We start from the raw sequence: 20598 nt of genomic DNA, 5'->3' as shown, positions 1-20598 counted from the left end.
TTTTCCTTATGGTTCCTTATGGTTTATCAGGTCTGTATTTTCAACTCCTCTTCATTAGAGTATATTCTTTTTTTCTGTTTGGTTTTGGTTTTTAATAACAAGCTATCAAACAGGGTTAGGGTTGAATCATTAAATTAAACATTAAACATGGAAATTTCAATGTTGAATAATGATAGAACACAGAATAACCATGATTTGAAAAGGACAGCAATGCTTAATATATGCCCAGATTGTGCTTCCAAGATAAATTAAGACTAGATTCTCCAAATTCTTTTTAAAATTAAAGGTTGCGATTCAACTCTCAATCTTGGCCCTGCCATTTTTAGACAATCTAGTCTCACCTACTCTAGTATCAATGAGTTTATGCCATGAAAGCACATTAAATGTTTTAATTCTAATCTTACAAAGAAGTTCTGGAATAAATTGGTAACATCCAGGGTCTTCCACCACACCCTTGCCAGAAAGTTTAGCTGGGCTCAGCGGTTGCATATGAATGAATGATTTCATAAGATGGTCTGTGATTTATCTTAGTAATAGAATTTCCATTAGTTGTATGCAACTTACAACACTAAGGCCTTATTGTCAAATTTAAATAATTTATTCACGATACAATGTAACAGTATCTTGTCTCACTATTAACCTGGAAAATGGATGGCAACACCTTTTGTGGTAAGGTTTGACCTGCTTGGCATTACGTAGAATGGTTCCAGTACGCTAATTAAATGCTTTAATTCAGTGTTTTCCCCATCTGAACAAGGTTGCATGTCTGATGCTATCTGTCTCAAAGTTGATTCGTAGGCAACTGGACTTGTATTTGTCTATGAAGACTCTGCCTGAAAATGAAGACCATTTTCAGGCAGAAGCACGTGTGCTTACGTTTAAGCTAGCTGCATCACCTACTCTCTCTGTGTGTGTCAACCTAATCGGACATGGACGGAATGAGTTCTATCAACCATATCTTATGTTTGTATCGAGGAAAATAATTTTTGCGATGTTTATCGTTATCGTTTTATCACCCAGCCTTCATCAAAATGCAATTTCATGAATTTATGATTTTACTGTCCAAATGAATGATTTTAAGCTAACTGAAAAAGAAAGGGGGAAAAAAAAAAAAAACTATTTATTAAAGTCTCTTGTCAATTCACTTGTCAGACATCTTCTTCATGTCTGCTTGGAGGGGTTGCTTACAGTAGGATCAGTTTAATAGTTGACATGTCTTTAAGTCATCTTACGAAAGCCTGTTTCATCTCTGACACACTGGTCACTTGTAGTTTGATTTTATTTTATTTTTTTTTTCCTCTCTTTTTTTTTCCCCAACTAGGGAAACAGCCATAATGAGGCATGGCAATTCTGAATCACTAAAAAGGTCTAACATTTGAACAATGATTTGGTCACAGTCCATTGTACCAGCTGTCACTTTTAATGTTAATTCTGTCAGTAACTTTATGATAGGTTGAAATGAAACTTGGCTGTCAGTTTGTGAGCTCATGCCACTGTCATCACTTGTTAAAGACAATTTGTGAAGCAAGAAACACCAGTGTAAAACTGCAAATGAAGTGAATGTTTCTTTAGTTACAATAAGTCCAACAAAGCAATGTCTGCTGACTTGTAACTGTCCAGGTAGCATTCTTCCCACTAAACTCTTGCTTATATGACATTAGCAATTTAAGATAGACTTCGTACTTCTGAACCATGACCTGCAGTTGTTTTTCAGTATTAACATTGTGACAAATGATCATTGAACAAAGCGTTTCTGTGGTTTTCCTGCAGAATTGAACTACTACTGGAGTTTTGGAGCTAGTTAAACTTTTTTTTTTTTTTTTTTGCAAATCTCCCTTTCAAATGAAATGGCTTCGTAGTACACAGATTTTACCAAACTGACTTCAGATCAACACTTACCAACACCTGACACATGTATATGCATTATCTACTGTGTGTATGTAATACACTGCATGTCATTCCACAAATAAAATATATTAATGCCTTTTTGAACTGCTGTTATGTTTGTGTCTAGAGGGGACACAAACATAATTGTGGGGAACAATGTAATCACCTTCAAATACAGAAAGGCAGGACACAGAGAGATACCCGTTAACCACTCTGATCAGCCTTGTCTAATTTACAGTCACTCTTTCATTATTATGCTTGTGAAATTCAAACTCAGTGTAGTTGCAGAGCTTCTGGTTTATCAGCATTGATCTTAACAGTTGACAGGTGTGTTTAATCTGTGCTCTGAAAGATGTCACAGCTCAGATGATAATATATTTGGTAGTTCCTGATATTTCAAGAGTGAGCATGCAACAGGGCAGCACAGCTGCATAGTGATTAGCACTGTTGCCTCACAACAATAAGGTTGCAGGTTCAGTCCCGGGCCTGAGACCTTTCTGTGTGGAGTCTGCATGTTCTCCCTGTGCCTGTGTGTTGGCCCTGTGATTGACTGGCAATCTGTCCAGGGTGTACCCTGTCCCTCGCCCAGTGTGAGCTGGGATTGACTCCAGTGTCCCCCGTGACCAGGAAGTGGTAGAAGATGAATGAGCATGCAGCAATGAAACCCAGTACAGCTATTGGTCCTTTGTCCTCATTTGTAATGTGTTTGTGTTTTGATGATGTTTTAGCATTTGTTACTTTTTAATGTTTAAAAATGTAAACAAAAGCTGCCACTAAATATATTTGTGTATTTGTGGTTTGTATTGGATGTGATTTCTAAAATATTGGGATGCAGTTGTGATACTATGCTGTTTCAGGCATTACAGCTACGATTCCACAAGCATTTTAAAAATCAATTTTTATATAATGGCAAGACTTTTTGTAGAATACATCTATTTTGCTAAACTTGAAACATACAGCTATACCAGGTGGTGGAAGTGTTCACATATCCAATTATGCCAATTTCTAGCTTGTTCCAGATCACATTGAGCAATGGCTCAAGGTCTCAAGGTAGACTTTCTTGTTCTTTTTTGGGACGGGTTTAAGTTTACAAGTCTTATTCCCGAGCATAGTCTGGAAAAAATCAACAGTGGTTGGGCAGAATGTGAATGAGTCCTGGCCAGTTTCCTGCTCAACTCTGGTCATGCTCAGGGTTTTGATTGATAGCCATGTTTTTGAAATTAATTTATAATGGAATTGGCCTACAGTCTCACAAGGATGTATACCAAATTTGGAGTTAATAGAGTTGTTGTCCAAAAAAGTCTATTTATCAGTTTGTTTTTACCATGCGGTGAATTACTATGGTTCCAGGAGCTTGTTGCAGACATCAAGATGGACTTATGTGTCAATCATTAGAATGTACGCCATGAGGAACAATGTATTTGTTTGTTTTTATGAGTCTTTATCTCTGGTCTACCAACGAGTTGACTGATGATTTTTCTCAGGAGGCATTTGCACATCACTTTGAGTTAGTGGATCAAGTTTTATGTTTCTAGCCCTTTCCACCACACAGCAGTTTAAACCATGGCATAGGACAGTTAATAATGATGATAACGTAATAATCATCCAGCACAAATTAATAAGACTAGTATTTCCGGGTTACAGCTCTAATAAAGCTTAGTATCAAGTTTCTGAGGTCTCATCTTGTTAAAGCCACAGGGATTGACATCTTTTACATTTACTTGTAAATGAAGAATTTGCTCCATCATTCTTTCCCCACAGTATTTTCTCTTCTTCTGTCTCCTTTATACTCCGCTTTCATCTTGTCTATCCCTTTCATTTTCATCAATTGCTTTACAGTGAAGGCAGAATTGTACAACTTCAGCTTGTTATAGTTGGTTCCAATGTTCCTCACGTAGTTGACATTTAGTGAAGTGAACTCTCCCACTGACATCTCTAGATGTAGAATGCCCTGTGTGTGTATGTGTTTGAAAGAGAGTGAATGCACCTGCAGATTTTCCATGAATCTACCTCTGTTTCACTCCAAATCCAGCAGTTAAGTTTAAAGGCTCTGCTCTCTGTGCCATTAAAGCTGAAAATGGAGAGAAGCTGCCTCTTATTATTTCTCACTTGTGACCCTGGATTGCTGACATTTAGTGGCAGTTGCTGAGCAGCCAAGGGAGGTTGGTACGGTGGATAGACGTTACAATGAATGCTGATTGGGAAGGGAATTTGATGTTGAATGTTCCAGCAGCCTCATATTAATTATAATTATTTGCAAGACTGGAATAGAGCTTGGGATTTCTGATTTTTGTTAACGAAAATGAGACGTCAGAGAAGGGCCAAGCACTGGTGTGCGTGTTTGTGTATGCAATGATTATGTGAAAATGTATGTAAAAGATTGAATATACGTATACGCACGAGAGACAAACATGGTGATAGGTGTCAGAAACCCTTGAATCCTTGTGGCTGCACAACGTTTTGGACTGTAAGAGTGAGTACTGTACCGAGGCTTGAACTCATTTTCATCTACACACTGTCATCGTCATGCCATCACCCTCACTCTTCACTAACCTGGGAATTTGCTTTTAAGGTATGAGAGTCCTGAATGATAACTGTTGATGTCAATTTTAGAATATAATGAACAATAAAATATGACTACAGAGATGAACTCTTATCATTACATTATGGAAGCTTTTTTGGTTCACAGTTTTGCTTTGTGTCCATTCAATGATCTTCAGAAGATGACCATTTGACCCTTGGTCTGGTTTTTCATCTCTAGTGCACCAACAGCTTTTCAATTTTAATCACTTTTTAAGAAAATTCAGTTTCTTAAAATTATTTTCTTTAGTTTCACGAGAAAAGGTCAGAAATATGTAAATTGCTATCACAATTGTGAATATGAAAACAATTGTTATGGTGTTGGTACTGAAACTCAGGTGTACTAATTAAAACTTCACATAGACTTGAAGCAATTCAGACCATACTCAGTTGTTTTCCAATTCAAAAGATGGTCATGTGATTTGGCCTGGGCCTGAATAAAGATAACTCATCAGATATTCCAAAGTGCTGTGATAAATTGTTCTTAATAACATTGAGGTCATCACATTGTTTGGTTAAAAGCCTAGTAACAGCCTCCTATCAACGCTAGAATTCTTAGGACGTTCAAATTTAACAGTAGCTGGCTGTTGAATTAGCAGCTGGCACCTGGACATCTGTGACTGAACAGAGAAGCCCAATACTATTAAACTGCTCTTTTTGTTTCATTTATATTATTCATACGTCAACTTTAACTTCCCCTAGAGAGCAACCATCAGTTTTACATCATGTGGAAGTTTATAATGTAGAAAACATGTCCTGTAAATATCTCAGCAATTGGATAATGTTTGGGTAATGAGGACGACCTCTTGTGTCCAGAAGGTGGCACTCTCTATGTGACTCAGTATTGACACGTGAACTTGTTCGGACTAATAATGTGAACAAGTGTGCAAAATTTAGGGCAGATTGGACAATTTATGCTGGAGTTATAAGGAACTACTTTTGAGTGAGTGAGAAGAGAAACTCCCATCAATCTGAGCTCATGTTATAGTGTAGAATGTGGAGACACGCACTGTAAATATTGTGAAATCATATTATGTATTAAGCTGATATCATGTATCCAGTAGGTGGCACTTTGCGTGTCACTCAGTGATAACAGAGTGGTATGTTCAGGGTGGGACCCTGATAATGTGTAACAAATTTGGGGCAGCTTGAAAGTTTGTATGCTCGTGTTCCGCGCACTTTTATGGCGACTCATCGAAATTAGTGCCACACCACGCTCCTCAGGAGTTCGTTCGTTCTTTCGTTCATTCATTCATTCATTCATTCATTCATTCATTCATTCGTCCATCTTCAACTGCTTATCTGTTTCCAGGTCGAGGGGGTGCTGGAGCAAATCTCAGCTCACACTGGTTGAGGGCGGTGTTCTTGTGGGGTAACAGTGCTAACCTCTATGTCACCGTGCTGCCCCTCCTTACGAATAATTGTCAAAAAAGATTTTTATAGATAATTATATTCGAGGTGTAAAGATGATACTCAGTGAATATGAAATCACTTGGACCAAAATTGTAGGAGTTTATTCGTCTATGAGGCATTGTCCTTGAGAGTGACAGGAAGTCACTCTCACTTCCTTTTTTGTGCAGCTCACCATGATACAATTTTGGTTCATGTAGCCCATTCCTGAGCGAGGGGCTTGACTTTCTCAATGTTCAAGGTGACCCTGTTAGCCATTTTTTGACATGCATTCCTGTACAGATGAAATATCAAATTGTTTGGGATCTGCAGCACGTGTAGAGCAGAATTTGATGCATTTTGGAGAATTTGGAGTTATGAGCATTTCCTCTCTTATGACCTCAAAATCATCAAAAAAGGCACCTCGCCACAGCCTAAATCGCTCTAAATCTGACTAAATATTAATGCATGTTCAGTGTTGTGGAGTTGTGAAGACCTTTTTTTTATGGCAATGCCTCAAAACTTGCCACACCCCAACACCAAGCAGCTACAAGTAATTAAAAAGGTTTTGATAATTTTACATCTTCATAGTGAGATGATATCACGCGACTATGAAGTCATTTGGTTGAATGCCTGGAGTTTGATGCCTGGAAATTGCCAAAACTGGCTGACTTCATGCTGAAGTGAGGATTGGGTCCCCGTGCAGCTTTTCAAGATATGCATGTGTACCCATTTTTGTTCATGTACATAAATCCTGAGCAAGATGCTTGGCAAAAGGTGGCGCAGTTTTGACATGCTATCCGAATATCATGAGTTTCTGGTATGTTTCCAAAAAGGCCGTAAATAGCAGCAGAAAAAAAAAAATCATGAGAGATGCAATAGGACTCTTGCACTATTGACTGCTCGAGCCCTAGTAACACCAAGGAAACCAATAGGGCTCTAATAACCCCAAATAGGGTATTTGCACTGTTGAGTGCTCGGTCCTGAATAACGCCAAGGGATCCGATTGGGCTCTTGCATTGTCGAGTGCTCAGGCCCTAAAAATAACACCAAAGGATCTAATAGAGCTTTCGCACTGTCGAGTGCTCGGGCCCTGAAAATCCTTTTGAGCCAGAAGAGGTTAGACCAACCCCATTACCACCAGCTCCCACCCACTCCCAACATACAGTCCACTCAACTCATAAAACACAGACATTCACAGGAACCAATAGAGGTTTAGAACACACATAAAAGAGACCACAGAGGGACACAAAGATAACCCCAACAAAGACTATGGCTGACCTGACATCAAAGTGCGTTTGTTGTTTTAGTTCCCTGCTGTGCTGACTATTGCTTTCCTGTGGGAGGAGAGACTGAAAGAGCAAATCGTACTTCCATCCTGACATCAGTCCTGAAAAGGGAGTGGAAAACATATTGCGTTGTGTTACAGTGTTTCAGATCTACTTTTTTTGGATTAGAAAGCACAAACTTTATGATCACCTCTGTCTTTTTTTTCTCACAGTGATATTGATGACTGTCTGTACTATAGACCCAATAGAAAAGGAAGTCCTCGGCACTTATTCATGCTAATTTACAAGGGTTTTCTGCCAAAAAGAATCATAATCCACAGACTATATCAAGAACAAATTGGGAAAAATAGGGAGATTTTGAAATAACAAAAGAGGAATGGCAAAACTACTGCAAACTACGATGGAAATGTATTAACTTCCACACATGGAAATGTTAAATGAGGTTTTTTTGTCACACCAAAGATAAAATCCCACTATACAGGAGAAGACCCAATATGGGGTCTTGTGGGGGTCGGGACACAAACCATCTACATGTCTTTTGGGAATATCCAGGATTAAAACACTTTTGGTCAGAGGTATTCTCTGGATCTACAACAAATGCAACGTGATGTTTGTGTGCAATGCTCTGAAAATAATAAAAATAAATAAATATAAATGCTGTACATAGCTGTGGTTATGGCTACTTATTAACAGCCCCCTCCCTCTTTGTCCTGCTCTCTTTCACTGTAGCTGTTCGAGCTGCTGGGCCCAGAAGGCTTGGAGATGATCTCCACCCTTCTTCAGCAAAGGACAGCGATTGTTGACTCCCTCCTCAGTGTACCGCCTGATAAAACTGGCTTTACACCAGGTGAGACAGCCCCATACCAACCCTGTCATCTCGATGGCAACACAGACTTATAGTATCAACTATTTGTGTGATATGAATGTACATCTACTCTGTAAGTATTTGGACAGTTGTGGTATTTGATTCTTTTGGGTCTGAGCTCCAGTACATTCAATGTGTCATAAAGTAATGGATACCAGTTTAAAATGCTTGAGCAACTATATGTCTTTGCAACATATTTCACATACCCAAGAGGCTCAGAGTTAAATGGGAGCTGAATTACTGTAGCATTTAGACTCAGGTGAAGTCCATTTATATGAAGAAAGAGACAACCATGCACACGAGAAAGATAACAAGGCTCAAAAAAATTGAAAGATTTATCAAAGAGATATCAAAAGTAGTTGGTTTGTCAAAATAGGTTGGCACACGAAAAACTAGAAGATGGAAAACACGGATATAACACTGGTCTTATGGATCACGGCACAGCAAGTCAAGAATGCTCTCAAAGATGTTTCCTTGTCATCAAGAGAAGACTTCATGACCATAAACACATTCACCCAAGGATGCTAAACCCTGGTAAATCTCAAAAACAGAAAGACGACGGCAAAGTTCACAAAAACATTAACAATTTTGTAGACTGATTAAACCAAAATTGAAAAACAAAAAATAGCTCATGACCGTGTAAGCCGTGACAGTGTAACATTTCATCTATCAAGCACTGCAGTGTTTCTTTTATAATTTGGGCAAATATGGTTGCCAATGGAAAAGACTGAATGCAGAGGGATACAGCAGCATTTTATCTGATCATATTTAGCCACATGCATTGGCCAAAGACAGCAAAGAGTTTTAAGGGTGAAGAGGTGGCATGTCTGAGTTAGTCCGCTTGAGCTGCAGTTAGACTGCTGAAGATCAGGCCAAAAGCAGAAACACCCATTTAACTTGCAGGAGACTGAAATAGCTGCAAGTGCAGACCCTAGTATCTTCAGGGAGATATAAAGCATCTGGGGATATGTGTGCTGAAGACTCCAGGCAGAGATGTAAATGAACTGATACCAATGATACACTAAAATGTTTTCTCAGGCTGCTCTTATAGGTTAGTGAGCCACAAAATCCTTTGTAGTGACAGCCCAAAGTCCTAATGGGTGGTTTAAGGCAGAGTTTCTGAATACATTTCTCTGTGGCCTGGGCACTTTGATACTCTCATATAATTTAAACAGAACAAAGACCTGCTTTATAAATCATCAAATTCTCTTTTTATGCAAAATAGGTAATTTAAAGCTACAACTTGACACTAAAATGTAAACAACAGAAAATACAAAACAAACAAACAAACAAAAACAAAAAAAATAAAACCTTCAAATCAATAAAAGTGGCTCAAATTTTTACACTCCGGATTATATTTACATACCAAAAGTAAAAACTAGTGGAATGTTTTTTCCTGCAGTATTAGTAGGATATAATATCAGTGGATTGATCAATGAATCAGAGGCACTGTGATTAACAGTAATTGCAGTCAGTGATTTTAGTAGTGGGAAAAGTTATTTTGCAAGCATTAGCAAATTTCAACACGCCATCTTTTTGAAATTATTAAATATGGAAATGTGTTTTTCTTTCGATGTATAGTAATAGATCTATACTATGATTGATATGAAAAGGACTAATTGAAAAGAAAGGATGAGGGGCAGTTCATAATGGCACCCCTGACAGCCAGAAAGTCCCTGGCCTTACAGTCCTTAAAATTATTGTTCAAATTACAGGGAGCTAAGGGGAGCTCAGCTCCCACGAGAGGGACAAGAGCTTCTGTGTGACTGACAGACTACCGCACACAGCAACATACCTAACAATCAGGATACAGTCCAAAGCAGGTCACGTCTAGCCCTCACTCCACCTAAGCTCCACCTTCCCCTCTAAATAAGGTCTCTTCTGTGGTCGGTGGGTTGACTGTTGTTCCTGGAAATCATGCATTTATCATAGTGGAAGCCAATGGCAGATGCCCTAACTGCTCACGGACCACTGCTTATACCAGAAGGTGCAGATTTATCAACATTTATGTCTTGCTTGCCCTTAGACGGAAGCAGTCTGAAATAAGTGGGAAATGGCTGGTTCATGGGAGGAGTCCGAGAAAAATAGCCAGCCTGGTTGAAAGTGAGACAAAAAGGGCCCAATAACTTAAATAATCACTCTTAATATCTGTGCTGAACACCATCTCGGAATACACAACAGGTGCGACCTTGAAGTGAATGGGGTATAGCAGAAGACCACGTTTCCACTCCTGTCAGCCAAAAACAGAAATCTATGGTTGCATTGGGCACTGGCTCAACAACACTAGACAGTTGAAGACTGGAAAAATATAGCTCTATATCTGCATATGCACCAGATAGTAGGGTCAGAATTTGGCATAAACAGCAGCAATCCATGGACCCAATCTTCTTTGTGTCAATAGCCCAGGCTGCTGGCAGTGTAATGGTGTGGAGAATGTTGTCTTGACACAGTCTGGGCCAGTCAGTCTTAGCTTGAATGCTAGAGAGTGTTGCTGACCATATATCCCTTCATGGTCACAGCTTACAATCTTTTAATGACAACTTCCAGCAGGATCCAGCAAAACACCTCTGGGATGTGATAGAACTGGAGATTGTCAAAAGGAATAAGCATCTGACAAATCTGTCAGATGTTGGTGTAACTGAATATTAGTATGGTGTTCCTAATAATTTGTTTTGTATGTTGCTACTTGTCAGCCAGTTTCCCTGTCACCTGTGGGGGTCCACCTATAGAGGTCACTGAGGGGGTATGTTCTAATAAATTCGGGATTCATCTGTTACCTATTTATCTGCAAGTCCCCTTAAAGATATGGGTACAACCAAAACAAAGCTTTTAATAATTTCTCTCTATGAAGATGTTATCAATTGTGTGTTGTTTCGTGTTGTGCTCATCTGAAGAAGATTAAACCCCCTTCCCTCAGCACAGGCTTTTATAGATTAAAGAAGATGTTATTCTCTCTGTGATTGGCATCAATTACGAGAACAATTTAACATGAACAGATGTTTTAAGACTGATATTATCTGATCATGTCCAGGGATTTGTAATAACGGTGCTGATGAGAGGTTATTTTAATTTTGATCATCTTCACCATTTGTGTAATTAGAGGCATGAAAAGTTTGCCTTCAATTTCCTTCTGTTGTTTGGTGAAGATCTAAGTGCCTCAAAATATCAACTTTTGGGTGAAATTGAGTAATTTTAGCTTTGATATGTGTTTGACTTGTTATCTCCTCAAAAGTGATCATCTCCTCCTCTATTTATGAGAAAGGCATTAAACAGAAAGTGCCAAATGTTAACATAATACATTTTCTTAAGGAAGGTTTTGGAGAAAATTCAGTTTCTCCCTTTAATTTAAGTTTTAGAGCTTAACCACCATTTTACAAAGGAAAGCAGAAATGTATTAGGAAATTAACGGATAGAAATTCTGGCTTCATGTTACACTCTCACTACCCATCACTGCTACTATGCTGTTGAGTTGTTTAGGGCTTCTGTTTTCTTCATGCTACTGAAATGGCTCAGTCCACTAAAAGGCTATTACCGCAAGATTGGCCTTTCACTTCAACTCAGCTCTTCATTTTTTTCACGTCCTTCATGCCGTCTACCGGGAACGATGAAGACCAGAATAAAGTCTCCCTTGCAGCCAGGTTCTCTATTTCTGTCCCAGCTTTCATACCCCTCATGAATAGGAGAGAAATAATCAAATACCATGCCATACTATTATGGAGGAAAAAGCTGACATATGCATGGTGTTGGTCAGGCCTGCTAAATAAGCTGAGGCAGTGGAATAGACTAACACTGGTTTTTGCTGTAGTTTTCTGGCACTGTGGGTGGCTTTTAGCTGCGTTCATTGATTTTGCATGAGATTTTTTTCAGGAAAATTGATAGTAAGCTATACTAAAGCAGACCTCCTAGTACCAGATAATGTGCCTGCTGTTTTTTTCTTTATTTCAAACATTGCTTTCTATCCTCAGCCAGCATTGTGTCTTGACCTCCTTTGTTCTGAGGCAGCAGACTCCTCTTCTTATTTTCTTCTTAATGTGCAGAGTGAACGTGCAAGTCAAGGATTTTCCTCAAAAGATCATGAATGATCATTATCATTGTGCTTTAACATTTTTTTGGCAGGAATACAACTGCAAGGCCTAGTAGACATGGCTGTTCATGGCTGAATGACAAATTTAGTTACACCATTGGAATTGCCACACAATCTATGATAGAATATTCGACAAATAAGAGATCTCCTCACACCTGCACTGATCAGCCATAACATTATTACCACAGACAGGTGAAGTGAATAACATAGTTTGTCTAGTTACCATGGCAGATTTCAGTGGGTGGATATATTTGGCAGCAGGTGAAAATTTACTCCTCAAGCTGGAAAAAGATGAGGATGTGAGAGACTTAGACAAGAACAAAACAGTGATGAGCTGAACACTGAGTCAGAGCATCTCCAATAGTGCAGTTCTGTTAGATGTTTATGGTCTGCAGGAACTGGGATCTTACAAAAGGGGGCCAAGGAAGGAAAACTATTGAACCTCATGGGTCATGATGGTCATTGAGAGTGAAGACTGGGCTTTATCAGTTGATCCAGACAAAAGAGCAACTGTAGCTCAAGCTGCTGAAAGAGTGTCTAATGCTAGCTCTGATAAAAAGGTATAGGACACAGAAAGCATAGCTGCAGACTAGTTAGGTTGCCCGTGCTGTCTCCTGTCAAAAGCTCCCACAATGGACATGTACATCAGACTAATGAGCAATGGAAGAAGGGACCAGGACTGATGAAGCATGTTTCGCAATATCTTGTAGATAGCCGGGCAAACAAGTACAATCCCAGAGGGCCCCACCTGACAGCTTTGAGGAGTTTAATGACCTCCTGCTACAAACATCTTCATGCCAGATAATACTGCATACCTTCTTAAATGGGTTAAGTACAGTGATTTATTTCCCCCAATTTTTGGATGATAAAGAGTCAAATCCATGGAGATCCTCTTTCCCCACTTGTTATAAACGATATTTTTGGAACTGCTGGTAATAGCAATAAGAGACAGACTTGTGGTAGTACAGGCTGGTAGAAGAGATCATAAACTTTTTTTTTTTTTTCAAAATATGCTAATGTATTTGCCTGGTTTCATATTCAGCATCCATTACCTAAAACCTTCTTGATGAAAGTTAATCAGAGGTCAAGTCTGTCTTTAAAACATGGCATCTTGCTATGGTTCAAGCTGGCCAATTTAATTCACCTCTATTTTGTCTGACACATTTTTTGGCAAATTATTTACTAGTATTGAAGATGAAATGCATATTAATGTGAGTCCTCACTTTATACAGATAAAGCAAAGTCTAGGGAGATGGAAATGCTGTTAACAATACCAGGATAATCCTTTAAAGCACAAATCCAAATTCTGAAGTGACATTTTTGAAATGGGTTGCTAAGCAAAGCTGGCCATGCACTAGACTGATGAGAGTAATCACGAGCCTGGGTGAGATTTGAGGAGAATTTAACTCCCTCGATCCAATTTTCAAAGAATTGTAGTAACTAATCCAATTTAAAAACAACTAAAGAATGAAGTAAACTTCACAAATCATTAACATTGACAGTATAAACCAGCAATAAAACTGAATTACAGCGACTTGTCTGCAATTTTGGTGTTTGTTGTTTGGTGTTTTGGTACATTTGGTACATTTCTGCTTTCCTTTGTAAAATGGTGGTTAAGCTCTAAAACTTAAATTAAAGGGAGAAACTGAATTTTCTCCAAAACCTTCCTTAAGAAAATGTATTATGTTAAGATTTGGCACTTTCTGTTTAATGCCTTTCTCATAAATAGAGGAGATGATCACTTTTGAGGAGATAACAAGTCAAACACATATCAAAGCTAAAATTACTCAATCTCACCCAAAATTGATATTTTGCTGTTTGGGCTGTTAACTTTGCCTGTGGCGGATATTATGTTATAGTGCTATTTAAATATACCAAAAAATCTGCTTTTCACTTTTTTAAGGTAACTTCTATTGAAATATGGCCAACAGGAGACATCCATAAGACAACAAGCTTTTCCAGTGTGGGCTCATTGCCCAGAAGCTCAAAGCAAATGTTGATACTGTACAATGTTTGATTGATATTATTTTTACACCTGTTCATCTTCATAAAAAAGTTTACAAGATAACAATTTCTGCTGGAAATTCGTAAAACATGAAGACCTCTTTATCCATGTAATGTGGACTTGCCCTTTGGTTTTGCTTTTCTGCAGTGAGAGAATCAAAACAATACAAGAAAAGTTCAATCGATGGATCTTTACCATCTGGGGATTGTGTTTGAGAAGGATTTCCCAAGTCCAGCTTTTCTTCTTGTCCTAGTTGACTTTTTCTTATAAAAAAAGATTTTGAAACAGATTGAGAGAGTATGATATGATAGCTGTCCTTAATTTCTCTAAAAAACAAAACAAAACGAATCTCCAAAACATCTAGAATTAATTTTTATTTAGTGGAAAAGAAATCGACGTTGCATTTTTGGGTTAAAAGTTACAAATTATGAATTGAGATCATCTATTAATGTTGTTTTGTTAAATTATAGTTCAGATTGGTCAGCATCTTGGACATAACTGCATGACAATATCTAAATTAACAGCCCAAAGAGTGTGTGGTGTAAGTGTGTGTCTACTTAATTTTTTGCTGTTTTTAGAAGACAGCTCCTTCACCAAATGCCGAGTTCAAAAAGATCTTCATTTGTCTGCATTACATTTTTCATATCAGGCCAAGTAACTGAAGCTTCTATAGAAACTGCATTACTTAGCTATCTCTATTCTGAGGTTATTTGACACAAAAGAAACATAGTTTTTGTTTTATTTTTTCCTTCTTGATCTTGTTTGGATAGATAGATAGATCTCAGACTAGGAAATTCCTTTTTGGCTCTTAAGTTTAGACTGTCAACAGAAAACATGAGTTTTACCAAGACCCCAAGACATCTGTTTTTGAGAAACTAATCTAACCATATATATATTACATATTAGAATTAAAACGAAATAAGCTTAAGATGTGATCATACACATATATGCTGCTTCAAAACTCCCATTGTGAAGGACTTTTGATCAGTGTTAAAAATTTCACTTGCCAGGCAGCTTTTGAGATTACAGTTGCCTTGACGACTGAGGGTGAGGTTGGGGAGGAGGGAGAGGGGAAAAAAAAAGCCTGATTAAATTTTCCACTATTTGCTTGCCATCAGGAAGAGTGGGATTCAGTGGGAATGCCTGTCTCTTGCTGATTAGCTTTTAAATTGCAGTTTGCAGCCTGGCGCTTACATTTTAGCCCCTTTCCACATTTCCAAGGCTGTTGGAGGCAGAGCTAAATGCAATGGACATGTATCAAAGGTTTGTAGAGGTTAATTCGGGGTGTATCTGATGTATAATCACATTAACTTGTTATATTATCATATATATGGCTACCCCACAACAGTGATTCCATGTTTCTAACCTATGTGTCTTCATCTAAAGCCCCTCTTTTCCTGATATGTCACTTTCATGCTATGTCTGCTGTCTAAAAATGAAGGGACATCTAGAATGTATCACCAATTAATTGATAACATTGCAAATGACATGATATTACTTAGTTAATATTTAGATTTTACTCTAATAGTTCCCATTTGAATCTTTTGTTTGCGTCTCGGTCCTTAGATGTCCTTAACTTTAAAGTAGCTCATTTCGAACTGCAGGGAGCTGGTCCTGAGAGCTGCAGCAGCTCTCCTGCTTTGATTGAAGAAAGCAAACAGCACCCCTCTCTCTCTTAGTTTGAAGGCAAACCAAGAAGTGAATCATGGCAGAACACTGACAGCTCCACCCTAGTAAAAATAGCCTCCGATTGAGTGTTTGTCTTTGTGTATGCTGATTCCTTTGAATGGGTCATGAAGCATGTTTCTTTTTCTATTGCACTGGAGTACAGTAGCTGTGGTAGAATATTGACAGAAAACTGCACAAGAATCAGTTTTTCAGACTTGATGTAACTTTGCAAATAGTTCTGTCGTGAGTTTAACTTGAAGGTGATGGCAGTGTTTCTCTTGACAAGTATTTTGGATAATTTCCTCAGGCCAGGATTAGCGGTCAGAAATCAGAGGTTTTTCTCTTCTGCTCAAATAAAAGCTGTCCCGACACTTGAGTGTGACAGCTAATACACAGAACAAGAAATTATGGAAGCATGGAGTGTAATGTTGAATCATCAATGCTCAAGACGTTTGACAACAAGGCAGTCAATTTGGCCACCTGAAGCATGTGGTAGTAATTTATAATGATTTGAATTCAGTATTCTATCAAGGATTTTATTTTCTTCCCTTTGGTAGGATTTCAGGGTGGATGAGATCCCTGTACTGAAATTACTAATCCACACATAGCTTCTATGACTTTCACATAAAATGGCTTTTCATTAGCATTGGAGATCTTAATTTTAAAATGTAAATGCACATATTTGTGTATGATTCTGTAACTGACTCCACAGACATTTCTTGTCTGTTATTTCCTTTCCAACTAGACAACTCTCACAGTCTTTCACTGTGTGTGAATAGATAGGACTGGACACAGACTCTATGTATTGTTGGCAACCTTATGGGACAACTTGAACTGGTGTTGTTTAGTTAGCATGCTGAAATTTAACATGTATCAGATAGACTACTGTGGTGTCATTTGGAATAATTACAATTAGACATGTAAACCTGCTTCAAACCAAAAAGGTCATATGTTCAAATTATAATTATCATTTTAAATTGAATTTCAACTAATTTTATGGGCAGGTGCGCAAACAAAAATAAAAAGTGCACTTCTCTGAGTCACAATTTATTGGAAAATAAATTTGCATATGCACACAATTTGCCATTTCCAGACTGATAAGTACATAAACCACCCAATATTAAAGTAATGAATAGGGTAGTACCTTATACTCTTCAACATTATCATGCCTGCAGGACAATGCACTGATATAGTTTAAGATGCTTTAGATGCTGCTTTAATATTGTCTTATTATATGTAGAGTGATCTTAAAAATCTGATAATGACTTGAAAGACTTTGAACATGTGACAATACCTTGAAATCATCTTGTAAACAAACCAAATCTATTCAGGTAGGGCTCTTCACAGTGAATAGTACACCATGGTTGCTAGTGGAAATGAAAATCCTGGAGATTTAGAGGCAGCCACTGTTTGAGATGCATAATAAGGCACAATTGCTCCTAGAGAGGGGAAGGTAACGAATGGAGAATGGTTTAGACAGGGGAATTGGGGTATTGAGGGTGACAGAGTCTGAGGTACTGGCAGTCGAAGAAGTAATGGGAGAGATCTTAAGAGTGACAGAAAGAGTGCAAGAGTGCAGGAGGTAGAGCTGCTCAACAAGATAAAGAAGAAATCATTCAGTCAATCAGACAGAGCCATGGTACAATCATCAGATCTCATCTGTTTTCAAGAGCAATTCTGCCTTTTATTGAGCCGTTGTGCCTCAAACAGAGAGGCTGCAATTGGAAACATTAACCCTTGCATCACCACATGCACCTGATACCAGCAATATGAGCCAGTTTTTACTGATGTTTTACCAAGTTTTGTCTTAATGTGACTAGGCATTTGTTGTTCAGCCAAGAATAGCAAGAAATAGTCTTTCTCTCTCACTGTAAGAATATTTAAAGTATTCTGAATCGTTGCTCAAGTTCTTTATGGATTAAGGGGGTTTTGGTCATTTGCGTTACATATATTCACAAATAATTTTATAAGGACAAGCCCAAAAGCATAAAAGGATGCTTTTGGGGTGCTGGAGCTAGTTGTAGCTCACATTGGACAAAGGGCGGGGTACACTCGTGTTAAAATATAATCCCTTTTAGCTCAGAAATCATGTATTTTATCATAAAAGTTCCAAATATCAATATCACTATTGGAATTTAAAATTTCATGATTCAAGCTCGTAGCACAGTGTACAGAAAATAGATAGGAGAAGGATATGGACATTGCAGTACTACAAATGTTAACTTTGTATCTGCTATGTACCTCCAAACTGCACAAGGGTTGGGGTTAGCTTTCTAATGCTATAGAAATTTGACGTAAATCTACTGACAAGTGTTATTCGTTTATGTCCCCAAATGACATAATTTTGATATCAAGAATTTATTAATCTATTTGAGAGCTGAAAAAATTTTTTGTGGTGTGGTATTTTTAATATCAGTTTTTTTTAATCTCCATGACACCTGCTGAATGTGTTTAAAATGTATAATGGTACGTAACAGTTTGTCACAGAATGTCCAGATAGAACATATTAAAAAAACATTCCATATTTCTCTTCAGGCTCTGTGCTTCAGCTCATTTAGCTTGAAGGAATAAAAAACCTGGTGGAACTATATTAAAGCACCAAGTCTCAATTTTAATAAGGAATAGATTTTTATGGCACTATCTAAAGAACTGTTTTGGATATAGCCCTTTTAACAGTGCCTCAAATGCACAGGGTTGAAAGTAATTGGACACTTGGTTATTCAATGTTTTCTGGGCAGCTTGTGAAATGACACACATTTACCTAAGAAGCATTTAATATTTAGCCACTTCCAATGGCCATGACACCAAAAGTGACCAAAACACAGCAATGTGTGCAGGATAGGGCAGAGAGGAGTGCAAAAACACAGAAAAATAACTTCACTCACAAGATACATACTTTGGACTGTAAAGACATTTGGATCAAAAAAAAAAACAAAAAACAAAAAACAAAACCCAAACAACCAAAAAAGAAATATAAATAAAAATAAACAAATAATAAAAATAATAATACTCCCACCCAGCAGGCCATTATAAGCTCCAATAGTAAGCACTGAGCACACAGCATGCCAACAGGGACGGGACCAGAACCAGGACCATACATAGAGGAGGATGCTCTCAAATACTCTCAAATTACAATGATAAGTGTATAATCAAAATGGCCAACAACAGCCACTAACATGCTCACAAAATAAAAGCTCAGGTCTTATGAGGTTAAATTAAAATCACACGTGGACACAATCTATTTCAACCTGAGTTCTCTCCTGAAGAGCAAATCTCCAGAGATATGTCCCACAAGGTGATATTTCCTTTACTATTCTGGTTCATGTAGCTTCTCAACCTCTCTTAACCTCAACAATAAGACACACTCTGAGGACAGGGAGATAGAAAGGTGGGCGGAGGAAAGTTTAACTGCGATGCAGGATGTAAAAGACAGCTTTTTGAATGTTTCTGTTGTCTTGAGACTGTAACAGTGGTGTTAACTGTCACAGCGTGGTGGTGCTAGATAGAAAATAATATGAATAGCTGTTTTATGTGTTTTGGACTTCACTCAACAGAGAATAAGGTGTGACACCACTTATTCCCGGCCAATACAATTGTCATTTTATCCTTTCCCAGGAGATTTGAAAAAACATTTAAATATGGCCTCAAGTGGCCCCAATGACTGTTGTCACAGCTAGCAGCTTTAACAAAATGTGTCATCACTGGCCTTGATCAGTCAGCAATGCTGAATAAGCCTCTTGGGTCAGAAGCAAAATATAGTCAAATATCTACATCAAAATTCAGTTGCCTTCAATTTAATCCCTATCGGAGTTCCACAAATAGTTCTGCTACAAATAAAAAAAATATTTGAGGAGAGAGTTTCAATGCCACAGCTGGCTCTTATCACACGCATTAAGTGGGTGATAATGTTGAATTTCTTGTGGCAAGTTTAAGTTGGACCCAATATTTTAATCGATCTCAGCAAGGTGAGGCAAGGGTCTTTCTGAAGCTGTTTGACCAGTAGTTCACACTGAATACAAAGTTACTTTTATACTGAGCTCAAAATCCACTTTAGGGTGTAGTGTGGATTGTTGTCTACTAAATTTTATCCGTAATTATGTTAAATTCATTGGTCTTTTTTTCACTTACTTGAAAAAGTTACCTTTTTAACTTATGATGAAGCTGATGAAGAAATTATTAATTTAGTAATTAAATGTAGTGCAATGTAGTGTAATGTATAGCCATATAACAAAATAACACCATTCAGAAACTGCTGAGAGAGCCAAGAGCAACAAGAGCACAAGCAACACATCTGGTTAAGATCTTAGTCTGGTTTCAATTGCATCTGCTTGTTCCACAATAGAGTAATGGCATTTCTTTACCAGGTGTCAGAAAAGCTAATGCCAAGATAGCTAACATGGAGCTAATCTGATGTTCAGAGTCACTTTTTACAAAATTTGCCATCGAAACAGTTAACAACAGCTTGTAACAAAGTAACAGACATTCTCAGTTTTCAGCCTTGTCTGTCTCATATTGTGAGGTTGTTTTTCCATTAAAAAAAAGGGGGGTGCTAATGAACAAAATGTCACTTTTTACTGTTCCTTTTCTTTGTCTTGTCTCTGGACTTCATCAGTGGTGGCTCTAAATGCTTTTATCATTTAGGAGAAAATTTTTGTCTTGTGTCCAAATGTCCTGTGGTGGCATTATAGAAATGATTGAAGTTCCTTTTGATTTTCATTTGACAATTGAATGTTGGTGCCCAAGGCACAGAGATGTATTAAAACAGCTGAAAACCTCTCATGTTTTAGTATTTTTGCTTTTTGTTTACAAGATGATTGTGATTGTGTTTCCT

General features: G+C 37.9%; 1 protein-coding gene across 3 annotated transcripts in view; it reads left to right on the top strand.

The window, feature by feature from the left end:
- The window catches only part of ascc3 (activating signal cointegrator 1 complex subunit 3), a 139260-nt gene that overhangs the window by 8434 nt on the left and 110228 nt on the right, over positions 1-20598 (top strand). For all 3 annotated transcript variants that reach the window (XM_029503815.1, XM_029503814.1, XM_029503813.1), the window contains one exon: positions 7875-7992. In XM_029503815.1, the coding sequence (XP_029359675.1) occupies positions 7875-7992 (118 nt within the window). The remainder of the gene's footprint in view (positions 1-7874; positions 7993-20598) is intronic.

This window comes from Echeneis naucrates, chromosome 6 (genome assembly GCF_900963305.1).
Source record: "Echeneis naucrates chromosome 6, fEcheNa1.1, whole genome shotgun sequence".
Lineage (NCBI taxonomy): Eukaryota > Metazoa > Chordata > Actinopteri > Carangiformes > Echeneidae > Echeneis > Echeneis naucrates.
Note: the sequence above shows the minus strand (reverse complement) of the source record. Positions and strands in the feature narration are given on the sequence as shown.